The sequence below is a fragment of the Bufo gargarizans genome, chromosome 4 (assembly GCF_014858855.1).
Source record: "Bufo gargarizans isolate SCDJY-AF-19 chromosome 4, ASM1485885v1, whole genome shotgun sequence".
Taxonomy (NCBI): Eukaryota; Metazoa; Chordata; class Amphibia; order Anura; family Bufonidae; genus Bufo; species Bufo gargarizans.
Genome location: NC_058083.1, coordinates 193,451,413 through 193,479,271, shown reverse-complemented (window position 1 = coordinate 193,479,271; position 27,859 = coordinate 193,451,413). Strand labels below are relative to the sequence as shown.

Below are 27,859 nucleotides of genomic sequence, written 5' to 3'. Positions count from 1 at the left end.
GTGTGCAAGAGGCCTAACACATGCAGGGATATCCGCGCCCGTGTGCAGGTTTTAGGATTTATTGGTAATTCCAACCACATTACACTGTAGCAGTAGAGACGAGCGTCTGCCCTCCGGCAAAACAAAATGACTAAGAAGTTACGGAACCGGATTCTCCTTAAACAAATAAAGGAAATGCACAAAAACTCAAACAGTTAAAAAACATCCTAATCAGAATTTTTTATTCAAGCACAAAGTCTAGTCAAATATGCCATTTCCATAGCAATGCCTAATAGGTTTAAATGCTTAACAAAAATCATTGTTTTTATGCCAGTGACAAACACTACAGTCTGGTTCAAGCGTGAAAAATGTAAGATGGCCATGACATTTACTCACATGAAAGTCTTCAACCTCCTGGCACCCTGTGTGTCTGGAAAAGTGTTTTAGCCTACTGTGCAAGCGTAAAAACTCATCTCTGTATTTCTATGTTGTGCTGACTTTGACTCAGTCAGACGAGTTATAGTCACATTGGGGATCTGTCTAAGGGCTCATACACATGAAAGTATTTTCTTTCCGTTCCGTTTTTGGACCGTATGTGGAACCATTTATTTAAATGGGTCCGCAAAAAAAAACAACAACACAGAAGTTACTCCATGTGCATTCCATTTCCGTATGTCCGTATGTCCGTTCAACAAAAATATAGAACATGTCCTATTATTGTCCGCATTACGGACAAGGATAGGACTGTTCTATTAGGGGCCAGCTGTTCCGTTCCGCAAAATACGAAATGCACACGGACATCATCCGTATTTTTTACGGATCCGTGTTTTGCGGACCGCAAAATACATACGGTCGTGTGCATGAGGCCTAAATATAAGAGCACAAGGAATGAACAGTGACCCATTACAATTAATGGGCCAAATCCCATGTGTGATTCTACACACAGACGGTTGGCCCCGTGCAGAGAAAGTTGCTGTGTGCGCCATCCAGGTCTGATTGTCCAGCAAAACTCACCTATTCTAGCGAATGGACCCCAGATGGACGCCATCTGTGCGATCATTTTAGATACTTGCAAATGTAGCACTCCTCTCCTGAAAGAACCCTTCTTCGCTTCCTATGTCCATCTGGAGCCCTCTATAACTTTACAGGCTCCCAGTCCTACGGTGTCCCTAAACTGTACTCTAATATTCCACTTCTCCAGAATATGAAGTGCAGCTCTGTGAATTACTGATGTAGCAGAGTTTGTCCTGCGTGGTGAAATATGTTAAGATAGCGCAGTATGTTAACCATTGACGATCTGGCTTCATGAAAATAACAAATCAAGTAGCAAATGACAAACTCAGCTCTACTAAATCTGTAGGCATAACATTATTAAACCTACCTGAGATACGTGGACGCTGCGCCAAGAATCTTTCATTTCAAGCACAGTGGTGAAACGTAAACTTACCATCTCATTTTCCTCCCCCTGATTAAGCAGCGCTTGGTGATTTTTCATGACTGTTTCCCCCATCAGTCCCGGGGAGGGTTCCTTCGGAGCAGTGAAGTCCCTGCACACCTTGCTGGACAGAGAGATACTGAGGTTTTTCCTGTTAAGGAACTTTAAGCTGGCTCCACCTTCTGCATCAGCCAGGTGATGTAACCCTGTCCCTCCAGGTAATAGGACAAGCTGCCTACATAACTCAACTGCCTGACAATGGGGAAATTAACCCCTTTTCTGTTAACGTATTCATCAAAGTGACAATCACTGAAGCAAATTAATCACTGTGTCATAACGTCATGTCCAAAAGCATCCACTGAAAGGAAGCAGAACAGATTGGTACAATACAAATCAACTGACTGGAATGTAGGGAGAAAAAAAATCAAAAATGAAAATGGGCCGAGTCTTTAAGGGGCTAAGGTGACAACCCCGACTCTTACAGGTATATCAATCGCTGTCAAAGAAAGATGGGTTGTCTCAAATAGCATTTATCAAGTAGAGAAAGTTACTACGAGGCACTTACTACGGTATTGTGATTGTCCATATTGCTTCCTTTACTGGCTGGATTCATTTTTCCATCACATTATACACGGCTCTGATCGGTGTGGGTCTGACTCCTAGCACAGTTTTTTTTTTGAAGAGACCATGGTTCTCTGTAAGTGTTGCAGGCTGTCCCTAAGGCCTCATGCACACGGCCGTTCCATGCATTGGGGACTGCAATTTGACGTCCCCAATGCAAGGGCAACGTCCGTGCGGTGGCTGGGACAGATCGGCCGGTGCCCGCATATTGTGGAACCACTGTTTTCGGACGGGCAACGGCCGTGTGCATGAGGCCTAAGCCTGTGACGTCATGTTCATCTGGCACCGCTCGGTCCCATTCAAGTGAATGGCCCCGAGCTCCAATATCGACCACTATACATGGCGCTGTGCTTAGTAAGCTGCTAGGACAGAGGTGCCGGGTGTCGGATCCCCACCGATTAGATATCGAACACCTATCCTGAGGATAGGCTATCATTTTTAACACCTGGAAAACCCATTTAATGTGAGACATCTACAAGCATATAATGCTTGGAGTAATGAATAAAGGCCATTTGCCACTTGAAAGAGGAGTTAAATTGAGAGAGGAACTTACACATAACTGGGGATCGTGTCATAGTGCTGGAATTGTCGTCACAGGTGCCCATGCAACGAGCCAGACCACAGGGGAAGACATGTGAGGCTCACGATGGGGGTAGTAGTTCATGTACTCACGGTTAGCAGAGCCTCCCTGAGCCGGCAGTGCAGTGGATGGGAAGACAGCACTAAATCCTCCGGGGCACTCTCTATTGCAGGGAACACCAGCCAGATGGAAGATGAGGTGCCCTTGATGGTGTAGGTGTTTAAGGTGCTTTGGTGGCTGGGCCCCTGTGTTCGTGACACCAGCACCGTAAGGTGCAAATGTTGAGTGTAGTAGTAGTAATAACGAGTCAGTTGTTGTAAAACAATTGAACACTTACTGGAATCAATAGTCTCAAGGCAGATGTTACAGTCCATCAATAAAGTGCATTCATATGGCACCAGTAATGATTCAGATATTAACCTGCCGGCGTCTCATTCTCCCATGCTGTAGCGCTGGCCAATTGCAGCGCTCAGCTCATAGCCTGAGAGAAAAAAAAGCCTCTCAGGCTATGAGATGAGCGCTGCGATTGGCCAGCGCTGGGAGAATAAGCATGGGAGAATGAGACGCCGGCAGGTTCCCCTGGGTGGAGCTTAACTATGGAGATACCGGAGGCTATACCGGGATAACGGAGCGGCGCCCAGGTATAACAGTAAGTGCAGGGAGATCCCTGGGCACCGCTCTCCATGTCTGTATAGTTACTTTAGATGTTTTATTCTAGTGAAAGGTCCTCTTTAAGTCCCAACTATAGTACTCTGGTACTAAATATGCTGTTCTCTACTTATCTTGAGCTATCCAATAAGATAGAGACGAGACTGAATACGACTGACCATTGGTTGGGCATGTCCCCCATGACTAGGAGTTACTGATTTGCTTAACTATGGAAAGCTGAGTAAGTGTGTGCTGATTGGATGGTTGCGGATGCCTGGAGTATATAGGAGATCAGTATGGAGTAGTTTAGTAGGCCCCAAGAGGAAGCATTCTGTGAAACGATCGTCGGGCGGCGGTTCCAGACCAGGGTCAGTAGGAATCTTTTTGCATTGCACTTTAAACAGTCTTTTTTTCCCCCCCTCTTCCCTTGCAGTCTCCGCTTGATGTGGGTGGCATTCAGACCTACACTCCCTTAGATGTTTGGAGTGTACATGTATGCTCTGGATGCCTTTATTGCTATATGTGCCCCACCTAGCTGATACTGCTCTACTGTGTATGGGGGGATACTAGTCCCTTAATGGTTTGGAGCCTACTCTGTTTTTATACAATTATTGTAACACCGTTGTGCTCTCAGTATGCACTGTCTTTTGTATATGTTTTTTAACTGATATACCATCTTTTGTGTTGGATATCCAATAAAGAATATTTAATTGGAATTATTCTCTGTGTGGTTGCTCTCTGAGCTATGTAGGTGTTAATAAGGGTGTTCTCCCTCGTGGCAGACATCAGTCTTCTGCTACATTATTTGCAGGATGCTCTCCTGAAGGATTCAGGTTTTTAGGTTTCCACTAAGGACAATTCTGCGCACTAATTATCCATTCGTGTCCTGGCACTTGGAAAGTTACTCTCAGGCACTTGTGCTGGGGAGGTCCATAAGCTAGACTCAGCTGTAACCCTCACTAGGCTTGCTTCATATTTAGACATAGACTTACTGTCTGGTGCTTGCCTGCTGTAGATAAATGTTCGCTGTACTCCCTTAGCCTGGCCATGACCAAGGGGTAAAAATAGCAGACTACATGGTGCCTGTTTCTTTCCTCTATACACACTCTACTAACTAACTTCACTTCCTCTCTACAATCCCCTCTGTACTAAACACACCCAAGCTATATATATATTATGTGGTTCCAGCACCACCTAGGGGCAAATGGGTGAAATGACAATGCCAGCCTGATAATAGGAAATACCATACAATGCAAATACATGGGCAAATGTTTAAAGTGTCCCTTTTACACACATATGTGGGACGCTGCACCCACATTTACCCATTGATAGAGAGAAAAAAAAACTGCAATAAGAAAAGTGAACAGAGAAGAAGTGAACGGGCAGCAATCTATGGTCTATATGTCCTGTGTAATGGATGCCGAACAAAGTGACCTGTACCATTCCAAAGCTACTGATGAAATAGGGCCACCAGACAGTCCAACCCATAAAAGTGGTAGCACTCTAGTCTGAAACAGCTTCTTCTGGCTATAAATTCCTCTGCTTATCAGTCTAATCACTGCAATATTTTTATACCTATGGTCACATTTGCATTGTGGCTCCCCTTCATAACAGAAGCCACAGCACTCTGCAGCAGCCATTGCACTGGCCCCTGAAGGACACCATTGACTGAAAGTTAACTCTGTTAGGTTCCAGCATGGTGTCCAGCACTAATTCCCTCTCCAATATGCCAGAGTCCACTTGGAGAAACATATGGACAGGGCCAGACGTAAAATAGCGGAATCCCTGCTATGCACGTACATAGCATAGACTCCCCCAGCTCAGCTTATAACAAGTGTGTGCTTGTAAAAGAAGATCAGAATGCTAAGCGCGTTACAGGTCTCATAATTTATGACTTTTCTCTCTGTGTCAAATAAGCATGGGTTTCATGAATAAAGGATAAGAAATAGTAAGGTCCTAAAAATAACAATAAAACAGTCCTGATCAAAAGTTTAAGACCACTTGAAAAATGGCAAAAAATCACATTTAGCATGGCTGGATTCTAACAAGGTTCCAAGTAGAGCTTCAACATGCAACAAGAAGAAACAGCCCGTTTCAGTTTATTCGTTGTTTTCATTAAATTGAATGCTCAAAAAATGTTTTGTCTCGCTCCCATTTCTTCTTGTTGCATGTTGAAGCTCTACTTGGAACCTTGTTAGAATCCAGCCATGCTAAATATGAATTATTGCCATTTTTCAAGTGGTCTTAAACTTTTGATCAGGACTTGTATGTCTATAAAGCTCTGCGGAATCTGTCAGTGCTATATAAGTAATTTAATAATACAGAAATATATACCTGTAAAGTGCCAGTGCTTTACCAGAGCATATTGTCAGCAGGCAGCACGCAGCCATCCCCCAATAAATAATACAACCAAAACATGTCGTATTTAATTGTCAGATAATCACTACTGGGAGAACTAGCATCCACAGCAATGTGTCACTTCACCGAGGATGTAGTGTCTGACACTGACATACAAAATCTGCTCAGTGTTAGGCTACATTCACACGCCCTTATCTATTTTGCTGTCTGCAAAGTATAGATGTGGTCCTTGTGCATCCCGCACTTTTCGAGGGCCCCACTGTAAAAAATGAACGGATATGCTGGCTCACCCCAAAATAACACGGAGGGTGCTGCAAAGTCCTATTGATCCACCACGTCAACAAGGAAAAATGTATCAAAACAGCTAGTAATATGGACCGAGCACTCACATCCAGATTTAAAGGTAAAGTATCAATTTATTTAAAATACTAAAACACATAAACCAATTAAAACCAAAGAAACCGGAGGTAATCACTGCAATTTCAAAACACTTAAAATGAAAATAATATTACTGCAGGCACATTCAGGTATATATGATGGCAGATATAATGTCTTGCTTTAGGTAGAACTGTCTTTTGTATACTTACCTCTCCAGACGGTCGTCGTACTCGTTTGAAGCTTTCTTTTATTTAAATAATACAAATAAAGGGGTTTTGTCAATTCAGCTAATAGCATTTATTATGTAGACAGTTAATACAAGCTGTAAGAAATACGGGTTTTGGAAATAATATATGCATTATTTTGCATTATATTTGATAGATTATGAGGGATTCATTTGTGTGAATCAAAGACGGGTAGGTGATTGTACTCATTAGTATGTATCTAGCTCTTTTTCTCACACAAACGTTTTTTTGAGTTCCGTATACGGGCCGTTTTTTGCGTTCCTGGAAAAAAACGGATCCTGGAAAAACAGCCCGCAAAACACTGAAAAAGCCATACGGTCGTGTGAACGAGCCCTTACTCTGATTTTCACAGATAAAGGCCTTGTAGAATCCTGTATCTCTTACAGAGAACAAAAGTCACCCAAAATGTGTCAATAGTAGAGAAGTGTCATAAAATGCTAAATAACTGGTTGATCAAGATTCAGTTTCTGGGCAGGCCCACAGACTCAGATAACCGATATGAGGCATTGGCATGGATGGGGGTTGAGACCTTTCAAGGAATAAAATATCTATGCTTTGAGGAAGCTGGGGGAAGCTGGATATTAGAGGACCTTTCTGTATTGTTTTTGTACTTTTTTTTAACCCCTTAAGGATCTGTGACGTACATGTACGTCATATCTGGATGGGACTTAAAGAGGACCTTTCACTACTCTACAAATGAAAAACTAACTATACCTGTGGGCAGAGCGGCGCCCAGGGGTCCCCCTGCACTTACTAGTATGCCTGGGCGCCGCTCCGTTCGCCCGGTATAGGCTCCGGTGCCTGCGCTCCCTCTGACTGTTTTCTTGTAGGAGGCGTGTCCCTTGCTGCACTGCTGGCCAATCGCAGCGCACAGCTCATAGCCAGGCTATGAGCTGTGCGCTGCGATTGGCCAGCAGTGCAGAAAGGGACACGCCTCCTACAAGAAAACAGTCAGAGGGAGCGCAGACAACGGAGCCTATACCGGGCGAACGGAGCGGCGCCCAGACTTGCTAGTAAGTGCATGGGGACCCCTGGGCGCCGCTCTGCCCACAGGTATAGTTAGTTTTTCATTTGTAGAGTAGTGAAAGGTCCTCTTTAAAGACCAGTGACGTACATGTAAGTCACAAGGTCTGCCGGGCGCTGGGGAACGATCACGGGGGGATCGGGGCACCATGGCTGCTCTTACTGGCAGGCAGCCATGCCAGGTAAGGGCAGCATGGTGCTGCACCACCCCCCTGCAGCTCCAAGAGCTGCGATTGGCCAGTCAATGAAGACTGGCACATCGCAGCGCCGGAAGCTGTGAGAAGCATCGGGGCGGGGGAAGGTCAGGGGGAGGTGACCGGTGCTGAACTGGTCAGCATCGGTCTCCTCCGAGGGGAGGCAGGGAACACCGGTGTTTGGGGTCCCCTGCCAGCGCTGTAGCTGCATAGGAAAGGGCTGAGCTTCCCTGCATGCAGCTATTCTAGCTGGTGACTGCAAGCAGAGAGGTTCTGTGCTTTTCTGTGCTGCTGGTGGCTTGCTGGGACTTATGGTGCACCACCTCTATTTAACCCTTTCCTGCTCAAAGAAGAAGAAAAGAAGAACAACATCTGGAATTGCTGCACTGATTTTTTTTTCATTTGCAGCTGTTCCAGATCCCTAAACCACCCTCCATCCCTGTCGACCTGCAGTTAGTGGTGGTTAGTTAGTTATATATATAAATTTCAGTTAGTGTCAGTTTGTAATTTTGCACAAACACACCATTTGCGTACATCCATTACTGATTGCGTCTGCTCAGTTTGCACTGCAAGGTTTTTTTTCTGTGCAGAAAATACTTTTTTGTGCAGAAAATACTTTTTTTTACAAATTTTTTTTCTTCAAATTTTTTTTTCACATTTATTACAAGCCTTTTCACGTGTGAAAACACAGCATACACACCCCTCACACTAAATAAAGGTTTAAACATTTCACACGTCACACCCCAATAAAATAAAAATGTCCCGTTCATCCCAATGAGTATACTCAGCTGAAGAGGCATACACCATCCTTGCCTCCGATACTAAGGCCTCATGCACATGACTTTCAATGGGTCCGTTGAAAACTCAGAAAATGCACCGTTTGTCATCCGCCTCCGTGATCCGTGTATCCTGTCCGTCAAAAAAATATGACCTGTCCTATTTTTTTGACGGACAACGGTTCACGGACCCATTCAAGTCAATGGGTCCGTGAAAAAACACGGATGCACACAAGATTGGCATCCGTGTCCGTGATCCGTGGCCGTAGGTTACTTTCATACAGACGGATCCGAAGATCCGTCTGCATAAAAGCTTTTTCAGAGCTGAGTTTTCACTTCGTGAAAACTCATATCCGACGTAATATTCTAACGCAGAGGCGTTCCCATAGTGATGGGGACGGTTCTAGTTAGAATATACTACGAACTGTGTACATGACTGCCCCCTGCTGCCTGGCAGCACCCGATCTCTTACAGGGGGCTGTGATACGTACAATTAACCCCTCAGGTGCCGCACCTGAAGGGGTTAATTGTTCGTATCATAGCCCCCTGTAAGAGATCTGGGGCTACCAGGCAGCAGGGGGCAGACCCCCTCCCTCCCCAGTTTCAATTTCATTGGTGGCCAGTGATGGGGACGCTTCTAGTTAGAATATACTACGAACTGTGTACATGACTGCCCCCTGCTGCCTGGCAGCACCCGATCTCTTACAGGGGCTGTGATAAGTACAATTAACCCCTCAGGTGCCGCACCTGAAGGGGTTAATTGTGCGTATCATAGCCCCCTGTAAGAGATCTGGGGCTGCCAGGCAGCAGGGGGCAGACCCCCCTCCCTCCCCAGTTTCAATTTCATTGGTGGCCAATCACAGCCCCCTGTAAGAGATCGGGTAAATTAACCCCTTCAGGTGCGGCACCTGAGGGGATAATTGTGCGGATCACAGCCCCCTGTAAGAGATTGGGTGCTGCCAGGCAGCAGTGGGCAGTCATGTACACAGTTCGTAGTACATTCTAACTAGAAGCGTCCCCATCACCATGGGAACGCCTCTGTGTTAGAATATACTGTCGGATATGAGTTTTCACGATGTAACTCAAATACAATGGTATATTCTAACATAGAGGCGTTCCCATGGTGATGGGGACGCTTCAAGTTAAAATATACCATCGGATTGGAGAAAACTCCGATCCGATGGTATAATAGGGACTCCTGACTTTACATTGAAAGTCAATAGGGGACGGATCCGTTTGCAATTGCACCATATTGTGTCAACGTCAAACGGATCCGTCCCCATTGACTTGCATTGTAATTCAGGACGGATCCATTTGGCTCCGCACGGCCAGGCGGACACCAAAACTTTTTTTTCATGTCCGTGGATCCTCCAAAAAACAAGGAAGACCCACGGACGAAAAAATGGTCACGGATCACGGACCTACGGACCCCGTTTTTGCGGACTTTAAAAAGGAACGGTCGTGTGCATGAGGCCTAAGTCTACTAGAGAGGGAGAAGAGGATGTCACTTTCCTCTACTCCTCTACCCCCTCATCATCATCATCCCTCTAGAAGGCGCCCCAGGGTAGCAGCGGAGGCCGCCCCCCAGAGTGAACCCTTATGGGCCCCCCCCCCCCCTGAGAATTATCAGCCCCAAATTCTGGATTTTGAGGGCAGTTCCGGAATACAGATAGATTGTGCGGGCTTTACTGAACTAGATTTTTTCTAAATTTTCTTCTCTGAAGACTTTGTAAAGGTAATAGTGGCCCAAACCAATTTATAAGCCCAACAATTTATTGCTCAGAACCCTACATGAGCATACACTAGACCCCTAGGTTGGACCCCAGTAAGTGCAGCAGAGATGATGAAGTTTGGGGGACTCGTGCTGTAACGTTAGGCAATATTGGAGTTCGTACATTTTCTACCAGGCTCCAATTTACAGTAACACCAGTCCATGACCCGGAAGTGATTTGAGTCAATTAGGAAATTCCTTCACTACAATGACAATTCAGTGTCCACCCCAAAACAACCCAACATTTGACCGTCTGTTCAAAGTTAGGCCTGTCATTGACCACTTTAACACAAAGTTTGCTGAGGGGTACAACCCAGATAAAAATGTCTGTGTAGATGAGTTTCATATTACTTTTCAAAGGGAGGAGTAGATTCCGCCAGTACCTGCCTAGCAAACGGGCAAGGTATGGCAAGATATACAAACTTTGTAAGAGTAGCTCCGGTTACACCCACAAGTTCCTCATTTACGAAGGGAAATATTCCTGGATAGAACCCCCAGAATGCCCCCCCCCCCCCATCCTAGTAGTTAGTGGGAAGATCGTGTAGGACTTGCTGCACCCACTTCTGGATAAGGGTTACCACCTCTATGTGGATAAGTATTATACCAGCATACCCCTATTCATGACCCTAACTGCCAGTGGTACTGTGGCTTGCAGCACAGTACGCAAAAATCAGAGAGGCCTCCCGAGATCCCTGGTAGGGCAACCACTGAGGGTGAAAGCAGGGCTTTCCTAAATGAGAACATGCTGGTGGTTAAATACAAGGACAAGAGGGACGTCCTTGTACTGACCAACATTCACACTAACACCAGCTCTCCTGCCGCTGTACGACGTACCACAACCACTACCCCCAAACCAGTTTGTATCCTGGACTACAACAGGCACATGGGAGGGGTTGATCTTCCAAATCAACTTCTGAAGCCTTACAATGCCACACGAAAAACGAAAGTGTGGTACAAAAAGCTGGCAGTACACATTGCATAGATGGCAATGTGCAATGCGTACGTGCTATTTCAATCTGCAGGTCACACAGGAACTTTCCTTCAGTTCTAAGAGGTGGTTATCAAGGCCCGAATTTTTCAAAGCCAGGCCGGGGAGGGTCCCAGTACTTCTGGAAGTGATGGTGCCCGTGTTGTACCAGGGCAACATTTTCGAGGTTAAGTCCCCAAGACAGTAAGGAAGGAAAGGACCCAAAAAAGATGCAGGGAGTGTTTTAAAATCTACCACTCATCCATGGAGTATTAATTAAATTTCATCCATGATGTACCCTGTAGTTTTACCACCTTATATCTCTGATTTAGTCCGCATAGCTTACATATCCACTTTTTACCAACCACTACCAGAGACGGACTGAACGATCGGGCACTTCGGACGTGGTCCGAGGGCCCGGCCGCGATGGGGGCTTGCCGCAGCCGTGCACATAACATAATGTGCATGGACTGCAAAGTTATTTACCCGGGCCTGGCTATCGGGCCCTAGGCCCGGCGTCTGGCACAGCGTCGCGAATCGTGATATTACCTATAGGATAGTTGCTGGGGGGCCCATTGCCGACCCAAACGCCCACAAAATACAGTGGGGCATAGAAGCGCATAGTTCCCTGCCCCGCCAATAAGCCTATGCAGTAGTATTCCTGGCACGGGCGGGCGCTATAACGTCATCACGCGCCTGTGTCAGGACGCAGCGCAGTGACGTGCGCCGCGCACCTGCCTATCTACAAGTGAGCACCAGGAGTCTAGGACACAGGTAAGTATTGGCTTTTATTTTTTTGTGTGCAAAGCCAACTTTGGGGGACATTACTGGGGGGCACAGGAGGCGAGGATACATATTACTTAAGGGGTAATGGGGACAAATTACTTCATGCGGAGCAAACTACTACATGGGGTCAGTGTGGGGGGAAATTAATACTGTAGGGGCAGTGTGGGGGACAATTAATACTGTGGGGCAGTGTGAGGGAAACATTACTACTGTGGGGGCATTGTGGGGGACAATTAATACTGTGGGGGCAGTGTGGGAGACAATTAATACTGTGGGGCAGTGTGGGGGGAAATTAATACTGTGGGGGCAGCCTGGGGGGAAATCAATACTGTGGGGGCAGTGTGGAGGAAATTGATACTGTGGGTGACAATTGGTACTGTGGGGGCAGTGTGGGGGACAATTGGTACTATGGGGGCAGTGTGGGGGACAATTGCTACTGTGGGGGCAGTGTTGGGGACAATTGGTACTGTGGGGGCCGTGTGGGGGAATTTAATACTGTGGGGGACAATTGGTACTGTGGGGGCAGTGTGGGAGACAATTACTACTGTGGGGGCACTGTGGGGGACAATTGGTACTGTGGGGGCAGTGTGGGGGACAATTGCTACTGTAGGGGCAGTGTGGGGGACAATTACTACTGTGGGGGCAGTGTGGGGGACAATTACTACTGTGGGGGTAGTGTGGGGGATAATTGGTACTGTGGGGGCAGTGTGGGGGATGATTGGTACTGTGGGGGACAATTACTACTGTGGGTGCAGTGTGGGGGACAATTAGTACTGTGGGGCAGTGTGGGGGACAATTACTACTGTGGGGGACAATTGGTACTGTGGGGGCAGTGTGGGGGACAATTGGTACTGTGGGGGATAATTACTACTGTGGGGGCAGTGTGGGGGACAATTATCACTGTGGGGGCAGTGTGGGGGACAATTGGTACTGTGGGGGATAATTACTACTGTGGGGGCATTGTGGGGGGACAATTGTTACTGTTGGGGACAATTACTACTGTGGGGACAGTTTGGGGGAGAATTGGTACTGTGGGGGCAGTGAGGGGGACAATTACTACTGTGGGGGCAGTGTGAGGGACAATTACTACTGTGGGGGCAGTGTGAGGGACAATTACTACTGTGGGGGCAATTACTACTGTGGGGGCAGTGTGAGGGACAATTACTACTGTGGGGGCAATTACTACTGTGGGGGCAGTGTGGGGGAAAATTACTACTGTGATGGCAGTGTGGGGGATGTTGGATCCAGCAAAAACACTAGTGTGAAAGTAATCTAATTTATGTATTTTAAATTTGGCAACTAAACAATTTTTGCAGTCCTATGTAACACTACAGATAACATAAGGTAAAAGGGTTCTCTGGGATTTACATATTGATATAGGTGATTTGGGCGGTGCGATATGTGGGTGTGGCTTAAGGGTGGGCAGGGACACAGGGGCCCTATATTCTCCCATTGCCTGGGGCCCATGAGTTGTCAGTCCGCCCCTGACCACTACATATTCATTTCTGTGAAACACCTGTTAAGTCAAAAGTACCCTTTCAACCACTTAAAATGTTTGTATGGGGGTGCTCTTTCCAAAACGGGGTCACTACTTGGGGTTTTAATTTCTGGGGACCTCAGGATTTTTTTTTAATGCATACTGTATGTCCCGGGGCAGCATTGGTCGTGCGCATGGGAGCACACAGCATCATAGATTACAATGATGCTTTGGACATCGGGCCGCCCGCGGGGCTATTGTGTCGCACTCATATGATCTTATGGGCGGCCCGACGTCCACAGCATCATTGTACTCTATGATGCTGTGTGCTCCCATGCACACAATCAATGCCGCTCCTGGACATATGGCCTGCTTACAGACCGTATGTCTGAGCATACGGTCGTGTGCAAGGGCCTTTAGCTTTTTGCCTGGTGTGTGCCCATACAGCAGGCTACAAACACATATGGGGTGTTTCCTGAATGGGGAGAAAATGGGGAACACATACTGGGGTGGATTTTCTCCTTTAACCCCTTGTGGGGAAAAATTGGGGTCTGCTAGTAATTTTATTTTTCCACAAATGTGTGCTTTGAAATCCTTTAACAAGTGTTTCTGCCTTCTGTAAGACACCTGTTTGCTGAACAGTACCCTTTCTACCACTTAAAATGTTTGTACGGGGGTGCTCTTTCTGAAATGGGGTCACTTCTTGGGGTTTTTAATTTCTGGGGACCTCAGGAATCTTTTTAATGTAACAGGGCACCTAAAATCCATTTCTGTTTATTCAAGCCTGCAAAAACCATATTTTGCACTTTGCCTCTAGAGAGCTGCTGTGCGCCTATAAAGCAGGCTATAAGCACATATGTGGTGTTTCCTGATTGGGGAGAAAATGGGGAACACATACCGGGGTGAATTTTCTCCTTTAACCCCTTGTGAAAAAAAAATGGGGTCTGCTAATATTTTTTTCCCCCACAAATGTCTGCTTTGAAATCCTTTAAAAAGTCTTTCTGCCTTCTGTGAGACACCTGTTTGATGAAAAGTACCCTTTCTACCACTCAAAATGTTCGTACGGGGGTACTCTTTCCAAAATTGGGTCTCTTCTTGGGGTCTTTAATTTATGGGGACCCCAGGAATCTTTTAAATGCGACATGGCACCTAAAATCCATGTCTATTTATTAAAGACGGCAAAAACCATATTTTGCACCTTGCCTCTAGAGAGCTGCTGTGCGCCCATACAGCACGCTACAAGCACAAAAAATGGGGTCTGCTAATATTTTTTTTCCCCACAAATGTCTGCTTTGAAATCCATTAACAAGTGTTTCTGCCTTCTGTGAGACACCTGTTTGCTGAAAAGTACCCTTTCCACCCCTTAAAATGTTTGTACGGGGGTGCTCTTTCCAAAATGGGGTCACTTCTTGGGGTTTTTAAATTCTGGGGACCTCAGGATTCTTTTAAATGTGACATGGCACCTAAAATCCATGTCTGCTAATTCAGGCCTGTCAGCAAAATCCATATTTTGCTGTTTGCCTGCTGTGCGCCCATATAGCAGGCTACAAGCACATATGGGGTGTTTTACTGAATGGGGACATGTGACATGGCACCTCAAATCCATGTCCGTTTATTCAAGTTTGCAAAAACAATATTTTGCACTTTGCCTCTAGAGCCCTGCCCATACATACATAATTTTTTTAGCACATATTGGAAGTTGCCATCTTCGGGGGGAAATGGGGAACGAAATGTCGGGAGCATTTTGTCCTGTTACCCCTTGTGAAAGTAAAAAATGTGGGTGTAAAGCAACTTTTTCAGGAAAATTTTTTAATTTTTCTTTTTCACAGCCAAGTGTTTCCTAAGGGCTCATGCACACGACAGTATTGCTTTTTCAGTGTTTTGCGGTCCGTTTTTTACGGATCCGTTGTTCAGTTTTTTTGTTTCCGTTGTGTTTCCGTTTCCTTTCCGTTTTTCCGTATGCCATATACAGTATACAGTAATTACATAGAAAAAATTGGGCTGGGCATAACATTTTCAAAAGATGGTTCAGCAAAAACGGAACGGATACGGAAGACATACGGATGCATTTCCGTATGTGTTCCGTTTTTTTGCGGACCCATTGACTTTAATGGAGCCAAGCACCGTGATTTGCGGACAAGAATAGGTCATGTTGTATCTTTTCACGGCACGGAAATACTGAAATACTGAAACGGAATGCACACGGAGACACTTCAGTATTTTTTGCTGAACCATTGAAATGAATGGTTCAGTATATGTGCCGCATACTGAACTCAAAAAACGTCCAGTATACTGAACGCAAAATACTGTCGTATGCATGAGCCCATAGGCCTAGTTCACACGAACGTAAGGCTTTTATAGTTTTTTGCGGTCCGTTTTTCACGGATCCGTTGTTCCATTTTTGAGTTCCACTGTGTTTCCGTTTCCTTTCCGTTTTTCAGTTCCGTTTTTCCGTGTGCCATGTACAGTATACAGTAATTACATAGAAGAAATTGAGCTGGGCATAACATTTTCAATAGATGGTTCAGAAAAAACGGAACGGATACGCAAGACATTCGGATGCATTTCCGTATGTGTTCAGTTTTTTTTGCGGACCCATTGACTTGAATGGAGCCACGGAACGTGATTTGCGGCCAAATATAGGACATGTTCTATCTTTCAACGGAACGGAAAAACGGAAATACGGAAACGGAATGCATACGGAGTACATTCCGTTTTTTGCGGAACCATTGAAATGAATGGTTCCGTATACGGACCGTATACGGAACACATAAAAATGGCCCGTACACTCGCAAAAAAAACGTTCGTGTGAACTAGGCCTAACTCTGTGAAACTGCTGATGGGTCAAAATGCTCACTACACACCTTGAAATATTCCTTGAGGCGTTTAGTTTCCAAAATGGGGTCACTTTTTTTGAGTTTCCACTCTCGGGCCACCTCAGGTTGTCTTCATATGCGACATAGCTCCCAATTACCATTCCAGCTAAATCCGCTCTCCAAAAGCCATATGGTGCTCCTTCCACTGTGAAGCCTGCTGTGCGTCCATATATCATTTTTTGAGCACATATTGGGTGTTGCCGTATTCGGGGGGAAATGGGGAACAAAATGTGGGGTGCATTTTGTCTTGCTACCCTTTGGGAAAGTGAAAAATATGGGTGCAAAGCAACTATGTCTAGCTGCTGGTGAGTAGTTTCTTCACTAGGTGGGTGAAGAAAGCTTCTCATCAGCGACTCTAGACTCAGGCTGCTGCTGATGGAGCTCCTGCCACCCCACCACTCCCCAGCAGCCATGGCAGTAGAACGCGAGTGCAGAGGGTCTCCCGGTCAGACCTGTGAGAGAATGCAGATAGGCAGCAGCCAACTGACTACATAGGATGTCTCTATAGTAGTTAAGTTTGCCCTCCCTCTCAGCGGGTGTACAAAAGGCCCCCATGTAGGACCAGTAGCAAGGGCCCAACAAGGTGTAGAGCCAGAAGTCATCCCTCTGCTGACAATTCGGCTGTAACTAATCAAGCAAGTGACCATGCAGCGGGCCATTTGCGCAAGTGACTCGGAGGGACTTCCTGCATCCATCTCCACTGCATACTGCCACGGTGTGTCTGGGTCCTCTGCCTCGTCTTCCTCATCACCCTATAGCTCCTTTGGCTGCTCATGTACCTCTCCCCTGTCACCTGTGTAGAAAAACCCACCCATTTCGCTACACATTGCTTGTGCTCCAATATCCTCCTCCTCCTCCAGTTCAGCCCCCACAGGGCTCATGTGGCCATGAGATGTAGGCGCCACGTCTCCAGTCCCCTGACCAGCCAGATTTACCAGCATCTGTTCCAGAACATGAAGCAGAGGAATGACATCATTCATCCTGTAGTCCTGGCGACTGACAAATAACGTGGCCTCCTCAAAGGGCTTGAGCAAACGGCAGGTGTCAAGGATGAGCTGCCACTGGCTGACATCGAAGTTACACAGGGGAGTACTCCTGTCTGCTTGGATCATAAGGAAATCGTTGATGGCCTTTCTCTGTTCGTATAGTCGGTCCAACATATGGAGGGTGGAATTCCAATTGGTGGAAACATCGCATATCAGCCTATGTTGGGGGATGCCGTTCTGCTGCTGCAGCTCAAGGAGGGTGTGCTTTGCGGTGTACGAGTGGCTGAAGTGCATATCTTGCAGATGGGTGGAAGATTTTAGGAACCGCTTGACAACCAGATTGAACACGTGTGTCATGCAGGTCACATGGCTCAGCCCTCCTTGACGAAGCGCTGACACCATTTTCTTCCCGTTGTTGGTAACCATTGTTCCGATTTTAAGTTGTCGCAGAGAAATCCAGGATTCGATTTCTTGCTGAAGGACACAGAGCAGTTCCTCCCCCGTGTGACTCTGTTCGCCAAGGCAAACCAGGTGCAGAACAGCATGAGAGTGATGAGAGGGGTCGCATATGGCTTACATACATTACATGTCTCCAACATAATTCTTGAATCTCTACATGAAAATAATGTATTTGCTGTAAATCGCGAGAGGGGCATAGTTGGAGACATTGACTTCACAAGAGATACAGAGCAGCAGAGTTCAGCCACCTGTTTTTGCTTCCTGCTGTTTACTGCTCCTGAATTAAAATTGGGGCAACCAGCTTCAGCTTCCTCTGATGTGTATGCCTATGGAGTCCTTTTGTTATGGCTTTGCATAATTCTGATGGAACTCCTGATCTTAAGAAACTGGACTTGGACTCCAAAGCAGAGGCTCTCCTGTCATGTCTTGGGTGCTATGGAGATCGAATGCAGATGGAGCAGATAAAAACACATGAATATTTTGAACTTATTGAAGCTGCTTGATTTAATTGTGAATAGATGGTAAAGGCAAAGTCTGCTGGTGTGTTGTCATCAGCGTCTTCATTATGTTTACTGCAGGACCCACAACAACGTAATTCTGTCCATACAGCAAAAGGAGGTCTACAATCACCCATCAATTATCCCGAAATAAACATGTTTGAAATAAAAAATGTCATCAATGAAAGGATAATGGAATTCGGTTCATGCAGAATAAAGTCTACAATCACCCATCAATTTTCCCCAAAAAAGCCTGTTTCACATAAAAAATTTCACCACTACGTAATTCGGTCCATGCAACAAAAGGAGATCTACAATCAGCCATCAATTTTCCCCAAAAAAGGCTGTTTCACATAAAAAATGTCACCACTACGTAATTCGGTCCATACCGCAAAAAGGGCTTTACCACATATAACTGCACTGCTGAATGACAAATAGGCCCATATTTTTTTCCCCTTTTACACTACACAAAGCTTTTCAACATATAAGTGCAACACTGAACGGCGAATATATTTTTCTTTTGCCACTAATACAGGGCAAACAGGGCTTTAGAATATATAACTGCACCGCTGAAAGGCAATTAGGCCCTAATTTTTTCCACTACACAAAAGGCTTTTCAACATATAAGCGCAACGCTGAACGGCGAATATATTTTTCTTATGTCACTAATACACGGCAAACAGGGCTTTACAATATATATCTGCACCGCTGAACGGCAATTAGGCCCTACTTTTTTTCCCCTTTTACACTACACAAGGCTTTTCAACATATAAGTGCAACGCTGAACGGCGAATATATTTTTCTTTTGCCACTAATACAGGGCAAACAGGGCTTTAGAATATATAACTGCACCGCTGAAAGGCAATTAGGCCCTAATTTTTTCCACTTTTCCACTACACAAAAGGCTTTTCAACATACAGTTGCAAGAAAAAGTATGTGAACCCTTTGGAATTATATGGATTTCTGCACAAATTGGTTATAAATTGTGATCTGATCTTCATCTAAGTCACAACAATAGACAATCACAGTCTGCTTAAACTGATAACACACAAAGAATTAAATGTTACCATGTTTTTATTGAACACACCATGTAAACATTCACAGTGTAGGTGGAAAAAGTATGTGAACCCCTAGACTAATGACATCTCCAAGAGCTAATTGGAGTGAGGTGTCAGCCAACTTGAGTCCAATCAATGATATGAGATTAGAGGTGTTGGTTACAGCTGCCCTGCCCTATAAAAAACACACACCAGTTCTGGGTTTGCTTTCACAAGAAGCATTGCCTGATGTGAATGATGCCTCACACAAAAGAGCTCTCAGAATACCTACGATTAAGAATTGTTGACTTGCATAAAGCTGGAAAGGGTTATAAAAGTATCTCCAAAAGCCTTGCTGTTCATCAGTCCACGGTAAGACAAAATGTCTATAAATGGAGAAAGTTCAGCACTGCTGCTACTCTCCCTAGGAGTGGCCGTCCTGTAAAGATGACTGCAAGAGCACAGTGCAGACTGCTCAATAAGTTGAAGAAGAATCCTAGAGTGTCAGCTAAAGACTTACAAAAGTCCCTGGCATATGCTAACATCCCTGTTATCGAATCTACGTAAAACACTAAACAAGAATGGATTTCATGGGAGGATACCACAGATGAAGCCACTGCTGTCCAAAAAAAACCCATTGCTGCACATTTACAGTTTGCACAAGAGCACCTGGATGTTCCACAGCAGTACTGGCAAAATATTCTGTGGACAGATGAAACCAAAGTTAAGTTGTTTGAAAGAAACACACAACAGTATGTGTGGAGAAAAAAAGGCACAGCACACCAACATCAAAACCTCATCCCAACTGTGAAGTATGGTCGTGGGGGCATCATGGTTTGGGGCAGCTTTGCTGCGTCAGGGCCTGGAGGGATTGCTATTATCGAAGGAAAAATGAATTCCCAAGTTTATCAAGACATTTTGCAGGAGAACTTAAGGCCATCTGTCCACCAGCTGAAGCTCAACAGAAGATGGCTGTTGCAACAGGACAACGAAGTAAATTAACAACAGAATGTCTTAAACAGAAGAAAATATGGCTTCTGGAGTGGCCCAGTCAGAGTCCTGACCTCAACTCGATTGAGATGCTGTGGCATAACCTCAAGAAAGCGATTCACACCAGACATCCCAATAATATTGCTGAACTGAAACAGTTCTGTAAAGAGGAATCGTCAAGAATTACTCCTGACCGTTGTGCACGTCTGATCTGCAACTACAGGAAACGTTTGGTTGAAGTTATTGCTGCCAAAGGAGGTTCAACCAGTTATTAAATCCAAGGGTTCCCATACTTTTTCCACCTGCACTGTGAATGTTTACATGGTGTGTTCAATGAAAACAGGGTAACATTTAATTATTTGTGTGTTATTAGTTTAAGCAGACTGTAATTGTCTATTGTTGTGACTTAGATGAAGATCAGATCACATTTTATGACCAATTTGTGCAGAAATCCATATCATTCCAAAGGATTCACATACTTTTTCTTGCAACTGTATAAGTGCAACGCTGAACGGCGAATACATTTTATTTTGCCACTAATGCACGGCAAACAGGGTTTTAGAATATATAACTGCACCGCTGAACGGCAATTAGGACTAATTTTTTCCCACTTTTACATTACACAAAAGGCTTTGCAACGCTAAACAGCGAATATAATTTTATTTTGCCACTAATGCACGGCAAACAGGGCTTTAGAATATATAACTGCACTGCACAAGGGCAAATATATTTTTATTTTGCCACTGATACAGGGCAAAAAGGGCTTTAGAATATATGACTGCACCGCTGAACGGCAATTAGGCCCTAATTGTTTTCACTTTTACACTATACAAAAGGCTTTTCAACATACACAGGTCCTTCTAAAAAAAATTGCATATTGTGATAAAGTTCATTATTTTCTCTAATGTACTGATAAACATTAGACTTTCATATATTTTTGATTCATTACACACAACTGAAGTAGTTCAAGCCTTTTAGTGTTTTAATATTGATGATTTTGGCATACAGCTCATGAAAACCCAAAATTCCTATCTAAAAAAATTAGCATATTTCATCCGGCCAGTAAAAGAAAAGTGTTTTTAGTACAAAAAAAGTCAACCTTCAAATAATTATGTTCAGTTCTGCACTCAATACTTGGTCGGGAATCCTTTTGCAGAAATGACTGCTTCAATGCGGCGTGGCATGGAGGCAATCAGCCTGTGGCACTGCTGAGGTGTTATGGAGGCCCAGGATGCTTCGATAGCGGCCTTAAGCTCATCCAGAGTGTTGGGTCTTGTGTCTCTCAACTTTCTCTTCCCAATATCCCACAGATTCTCTATGGGGTTCAGGTCAGGAGAGTTGGCAGGCCAATTGAGCACAGTAATACCATGGTCAGTAAACCATTTACCAGTGGTTTTGGCACTGTGAGCAGGTGCCAGGTCGTGCTGAAAAATGAAATCTTCGTCTCCATAAAGCTTTTCAGCAGATGGAAACATGAAGTGCTCCAAAATCTCCTGATAGCTAGCTGCATTGACCCCGCCCTTGATAAAAGACAGTGGACCAACACCAGCAGCTGACATGGCACCCCAGACCATCACTGACTGTGGGTACCTGACACTGGACTTCAGTTATTTTGGCATTTCCCTCTCCCCAGTCTTCCTCCAGACTCTGGCACCTTGATTTCCGAATGACATGCAAAATTTGCTTTCATCCGAAAAAAGTACTTTGGACCACTGAGCAACAGTCCAGTGCTGCTTCTCTGTAGCCCAGGTCAGGCGCTTCTGCCGCTGTTTCTGGTTCAAAAGTGGCTTGACCTGGGGAATGCGGCACCTGTAGCCCATTTCCTGCACACGCCTGTACACGGTGGCTCTGGATGTTTCTACTCCAGACTCAGTCCACTGCTTCCGCAGGTCCCCCAAGGTCTGGAATCGGTCCTTCTCCACAATCTTCCTCAGGGTCCGGTCACCTCCTCTCGTTGTGCAGCGTTTTCGGCCACACTTTTTCCTTCCCACAGACTTCCCACTGAGGTGCCTTGATACAGCACTCTGGGAACAGCCTATTCGTTCAGAAATTTCTTTCTGTGTCTTACCCTCTTGCTTGAGGGTGTCAATGATGGCCTTCTGGACAGCAGTCAGGTCGGCAGTCTTACCCATGATTGCGGTTTTGAGTAATGAACCAGGCTGGGAGTTTTTAAAAGCCTCAGGAATCTTTTGCAGGTGTTTAGAGTTAATTAGTTGATTCAGATGATTAGGTTAATAGCTCGTTTAGAGAACCTTTTCATGATATGCTAATTTTTTGAGATAGGGATTTTGGGTTTTCATGAGCTGTATGCCAAAATCATCAATATTAAAACAATAAAAGGCTTGAACTACTTCAGTTGTGTGTAATGAATCTAAAATATATGAAAGTCTAATGTTTATCAGTACATTACAGAAAATAATGAACTTTATCACAATATGCAAATTTTTTTAGAAGGACCTGTGAGTGCAACGCTGAACGGCGAATATAATTTTATTTTGCCACTAATGCATGGGAAACAGGGCTTTAGAATATATAACTGCACCGCAAAAGGGCAGATAAATTTTTTATTTTGCCATTAATACACAGCAAAAAGGGCTTTACAACATATTACTGCACCGCACAAGGGCAAATAAGACGTACTGTAGAAATATTTCCTTGTAATAAATCCTGTTAATGGCTGTCTTAAACAGCACTTGCACCCCAATAACAAGAACGGTTTGCTGAAATGACAGAGCTGTATAATGGCAATTTGGATCCCCAATAAGTGCAGCAAGGTGTAATAGGATTGTTCCTATTATCCAGTCTGTAACCTCCCCTACTGAACCCTGTTCTACATAAATGCTGTGGAATGATTCCTCCCGATCCTTTCCCTGCACTAAATAGTTTTTTACCACAATAAAGTGTTTCCTATCACTGTCCCTAGCGCCTGCTGACATCTCTACCTGCCCTAAGCACACTGGTAAATGGCAGAATCAAACATGGCGGAGGCTATTTATAGGGCTGTGACATCACAGGTCTGGTTGGCTGCTGATTGGCTGCATGCATTGCATTATGGGTGATCCCTCCTTCCCAGTTTCTTACTCCATGTCCTCAAACGTGTAGCAGCCATTTTAGGAAAAAAAATGCAATTCGTTACCACGAAGCGTGAGGAAATTCGACTTCGGTGTGAATGGAATTTTTCCCGAAATTCGGATCGAATTCCACTTAATCAGCTTCGATTCCCTCATCTCTAGTCATATGCAAATAGGTACAACCATGAAGGATAAAACTTTCATGCCAAACATTTTTTCTGTATTGTAAAACAACAATCGTGTCTATTCCAGGCAGGATTAACTATTCAAATGTATAATCCTAGTAAAGGCTAAAATAAATACTTTGCTAATTCAGTTACAAATGTTACAAAGCATTACAGAAATGCCTTGACTCTTATTATGTTTGCAGCATTGTTGACAGGGTTTTCCGAGATTTTTTTTAGCTGATAACCTCTCCTCTGGACAGGTCATCAGGATCTGATCGGTAGGGATCTGACACCCAGGACCCTCACCGATCATCTGTTTGAGAAGGTATTGGCACTCACAGTACTGCCCCTGTCTTCTTCTAGCTCACCGAATATTGTACAGCGCTGTGGTTCGTATCGCAACTCAGCCCCATTCACTTCAATGGTGATAACTTTAAGCTGCGCCTAGTCCATGTGATCAATTAATGTGACGTCACATCACCTAGGCCAGTGCTTCTCAATTATTTTCTGTCATGCCCCCCCTAGGAAGAAGAAAACATTTCGCGCCCGCCGCGCGACTGTAAATAGTATGGTGGGATCTGTGGATGACGGACACTTATGGGGGGGATCTGTGGCTGGCACTGTTACAGGGGGATCTGTGGCTGGCACTGTTATATATGTGCCATCCACAGACCCCCCACCCCACACAGTGCCATCCACAGTGCCCCCCCAGCCCATAACAGTGCCATCCCACAGACCCCCACCCCTTAACTGTGCCATCCACAGATTCTGTGTGCCCGCCGCCGCCGTTTAAAGTTATTAAACATGCCCCCCTCACTCCTAATAGTACCGTATATCCGAATTTCTTCTGTATAATGCCGGCAGGCGGGCCGGCGCGTCCCTCAGTGACGTCACTTGTCTGCACCGCCTGCTTCATTCATAAAACAGGCGGCGCAGGCACGTGACATCACTGAGGGACGTGCCAGCCGCCCGGCCTGCCTGCATTATACAGAAGAAATTCGGATATACGGTACTATTAGGAGTGAGGGGGGCATGTTTAATAACTTTTAATTCAATAATACATTTTATATTAGTATACCGGAGGGAGCGGTGGGGCGGGGCTATAGTACAGTGACCGCACCGCCCCACCGCTATTGCCGGCCCCCAGCTCCTCCTCCCAGTCCCTCCCCCGCTCCGTACATCGCGTCCAGCGCCTGCGCCGGCCTCTGATCAGAGGAAGGGAGATGAGCGCTTCCACAATGGAAGCGCTCATCTCCCTGCCGCATATTACACTGCGAGCTGTCGGCCGCCCGGCGCCCAGCCCGCACACCCCAAAGGCCGGCCCTGAACGAGCCCCCCTTTACGGAGCCTGGCGCCCCCCTGGGGGGCGCGCCCCACTATTTGAGAAGCACTGACCTAGGCAAAGCTGCGAGAAGACTGCATCGCTACTGTGAGCGCCGATGCCTTACAGCTGATTGGTGGAGGTCCAGGGTGTCGGAGTCGGGCCCCTACCAATCAGATACTGATGACCTATCCAAAGGATAGGTCATCACCTAAAATATCTCAGAAAACCCTTTTAAAGGGGTATTACAATTTCCGCATTTATGGCATATCCACAGGATATACAAAAAATGTCCAATACATGTAGGTGCCACCTGTGGGACCTGCTTCTCTCTTAAAAATGGGACCCCACTGTGTGTTGCAGTGAATGGCGAGCAGGCTGGGTTTGCATGGCTCTCTTCAGTCACTGCTATGAGCTCACTAACTGGGTTATTTTTGGTAGTCTTGAGACAGGAGCATGCCCCAGAGTTGGAACATGTCGATGACATATCAATCATTTATGGCATATCCTGTGGATTCATAATAAATTCCCAGATGGGACAACCCCTTATGTGACTATGGATACATTTGACATTAAAATATGTAATCCTTACATATGTTTGTGGTTACCTTGCATGAAGTAAACCTGCTCTTAGTTCAGACTTTTCTCATGAGGATTTGTCCCACCTAGTAATAAATGCTGGACATTTGGTTTGTGTGTCCACGATATTGCTGTCCATAGTGGTGAACTGACCATGGACCCTACAGGGAAATTTCCCAGTGGGCTGATGCCAAGGGGGCCGCTCAACTGAGTACATACCGATCTGATGCTCTCAGCATTAACTAATGCTGGGAGCATCAGGTACCTATACACCTGGCCAAAGGCCGTAGTTGCCCTCCTGAACTTGAGTGTATCTTCATCCTCAGGATAGTGATACAGTTGAATGCTGTGGCAGTATTTTGTGCTGCACTGTGGTATCTGGATCTGCTGAGGCAGTACTTTTTGCCGTGCTGTGATATTTGGTTCTGCTGGGGCAGTATTTGTGCTGTACTATGGTATTACAGGCCTCGCCTACTTCTAGTGTCCCTGCATACTGGTGTTGGCCCTGACGATTTTTTTTTTTTCAGGGCCATTTTGTTCACAGTCTGCTCCTAACTGTCCTTGATAAATTAATAGATCAGGGAGTTACGGACGCGCCAATACCAATGAAATGTATCTTCTATTTATGTGAAATGAGAAAAGGTTTTATTTTTCATATTTTTGTTCTTCAAATTTGTATTTTATTCAACTTCTTTCCACATTTTTAGTGCCCGTAGGGGACTTGAACCTTTGATCGTTTGTACTATACAATATATATGTCTGCATTACAGTGTATGGAGATATTTACCAACAGTCTATTACATCCTTCCAGAGGCAGTATGCAATAGCAGATGGACATGGCATGCCTGGGGGCCTTCAGAAAGCCCCGTCTGTTACTACAACTACATGCCACCCAGCATTTGCAAGGTGCTAAATGGAGGACAGCGGGAACTTCTTTCCTCTGTTAAACCTCTCAGGTGACACAGTCGCTATAGACTGCAGCATCTGAGGGATTAAACTGCAGGGACTGGAGTTATCTCTGATCCTGGAAGTGAGAGAAGGGTACCAGCTGTATAATACAGCTAACACACACAAGTGATGACGCAGGCCCAGCTGCTAATGTAGCATTAGTATTAAAGGAGTTGTCCGGGCTTTTACAATTGATGACTTATCCTCAGGATAGGTCATCAATATCAGATGGGCGGGGGTCTGACACCCGACACCCCACCGATCAGCTGTATGAGTCAAAGACCATAGACAGCAGCAGCAGACAGGAAGAGGGAAGGGAGACGGCACATGCTACTGCGCACACAGTCTCCTCACACAGCTTATCGGTGGGGGTGCCGACTGTTGGCAATTTGCCCCCGCCAATCTGACATTGATAACCTATCCCGAGGAGTAAAAGCATGGACAACCCCTTTAAACACAGCCATACAATTACAAACTATGATAAGTCAAACGGCATCACAGGAGCAGAGAAGTCTATGATCAATACTGTACATAACATTCTGTCGGGCTGAGTTTGTAATTAGTGTTTTTCACTATTGCACTTATTTTTATCCTCTGTCCCCTATGAATTATGTACATTATTGATCAGTGACTATTCTGGCCCTGCTTGCTGCCAATTTTTCCTTTATGACTATAGCTACATGCAAACGGCAGTGAAGTTTATGCAAATTGTCAGTGCGGATTTTCGTGTGGATTTTGCTCTCTGTATTTTTTACGGATAGCACACTGACCCATTCCTTTCTATGGGTCCATGCACCGATCTGTATTTATTTGGAGCCGTGTGGAGACTCTTCAGATTATAGGTCTATTGCAGATAAGAATAGCCTGTACCAACTTAGGAAGTAATTTACCTTCATATTATATTAGGAGTATTTCTGGGTCAGATTGCGACGCAAAGGTTATTTGCACCGCAATCTGCCATTTTTCCCAGGTCTAAAAAAGCAGGCGTGTTGTGGGCGGGCCGGCAGGCCAGTCTCATTTATCATTTTCTATGTCTGTTTTAGCCGTAGAAAATGGTCTAAATTTAAGCCAGCAAGGAAGCTTATACCAGTTGTGAATATACCGAAGTTATGAAGGGGGCGGCGCCTCTTCAAAACTTGGGCGTATAGGGGTTATTAAGACTGGCGTCTAAAACACTGGTCTTAATAAATGACCCCCTCAGTCTGCAGGCTATTAGCAGAACGAGCACAGGGCAGGAGGTCCCATATCACATCGCTCCTCTGCCTGCACCCGCTCTGTTAAAGCCTCAAATGCTATGAATTTTAAAAGGAAGGTTCTGCAGAGGTTCTTGGCACAGACTAAAATATACTGTATATAAAAACACTTTCAGACCCATGTACGCCAGACATTGGAAGAGCAGCGCTGGTACAGGAAGGAGCAGAGATACTCCAGGCTGTACAGCATGCAGGAAAATCCATACTCTGGTACACAGCAGTATACAAGAGTACGGATTATAAAGCACAATAGGCATCTGAACTTCAGGCGCCTATTTCTCTAGAAAAAGTAAAAAAATAATATATATTTAAGGTACATTACAAAAATCATTTCTATCGCCTGTAGAACAGGTTTTAATAAAGTGTGTGTGAAGGTTTAGGTAAACTTTAAGACTGGGACTAGATGTGGGTTGTACCGGCCAGATACAACACAGATT

At 45.2% G+C, this 27,859-nt stretch overlaps 1 protein-coding gene across 1 annotated transcript in view; it reads right to left on the bottom strand.

The window, feature by feature from the left end:
- Positions 1–1,555, bottom strand: part of LOC122934584 (probable cation-transporting ATPase 13A4) — a 165,851-nt gene extending 164,296 nt beyond the window's left edge. The window contains exon 1 of the mRNA XM_044290158.1: positions 1,427–1,555. Within this exon, the coding sequence (XP_044146093.1) occupies positions 1,427–1,489 (63 nt within the window). The 5' untranslated portion in view covers positions 1,490–1,555. The remainder of the gene's footprint in view (positions 1–1,426) is intronic.
- Between the last annotated feature and the right edge of the window lie 26,304 nt (positions 1,556–27,859).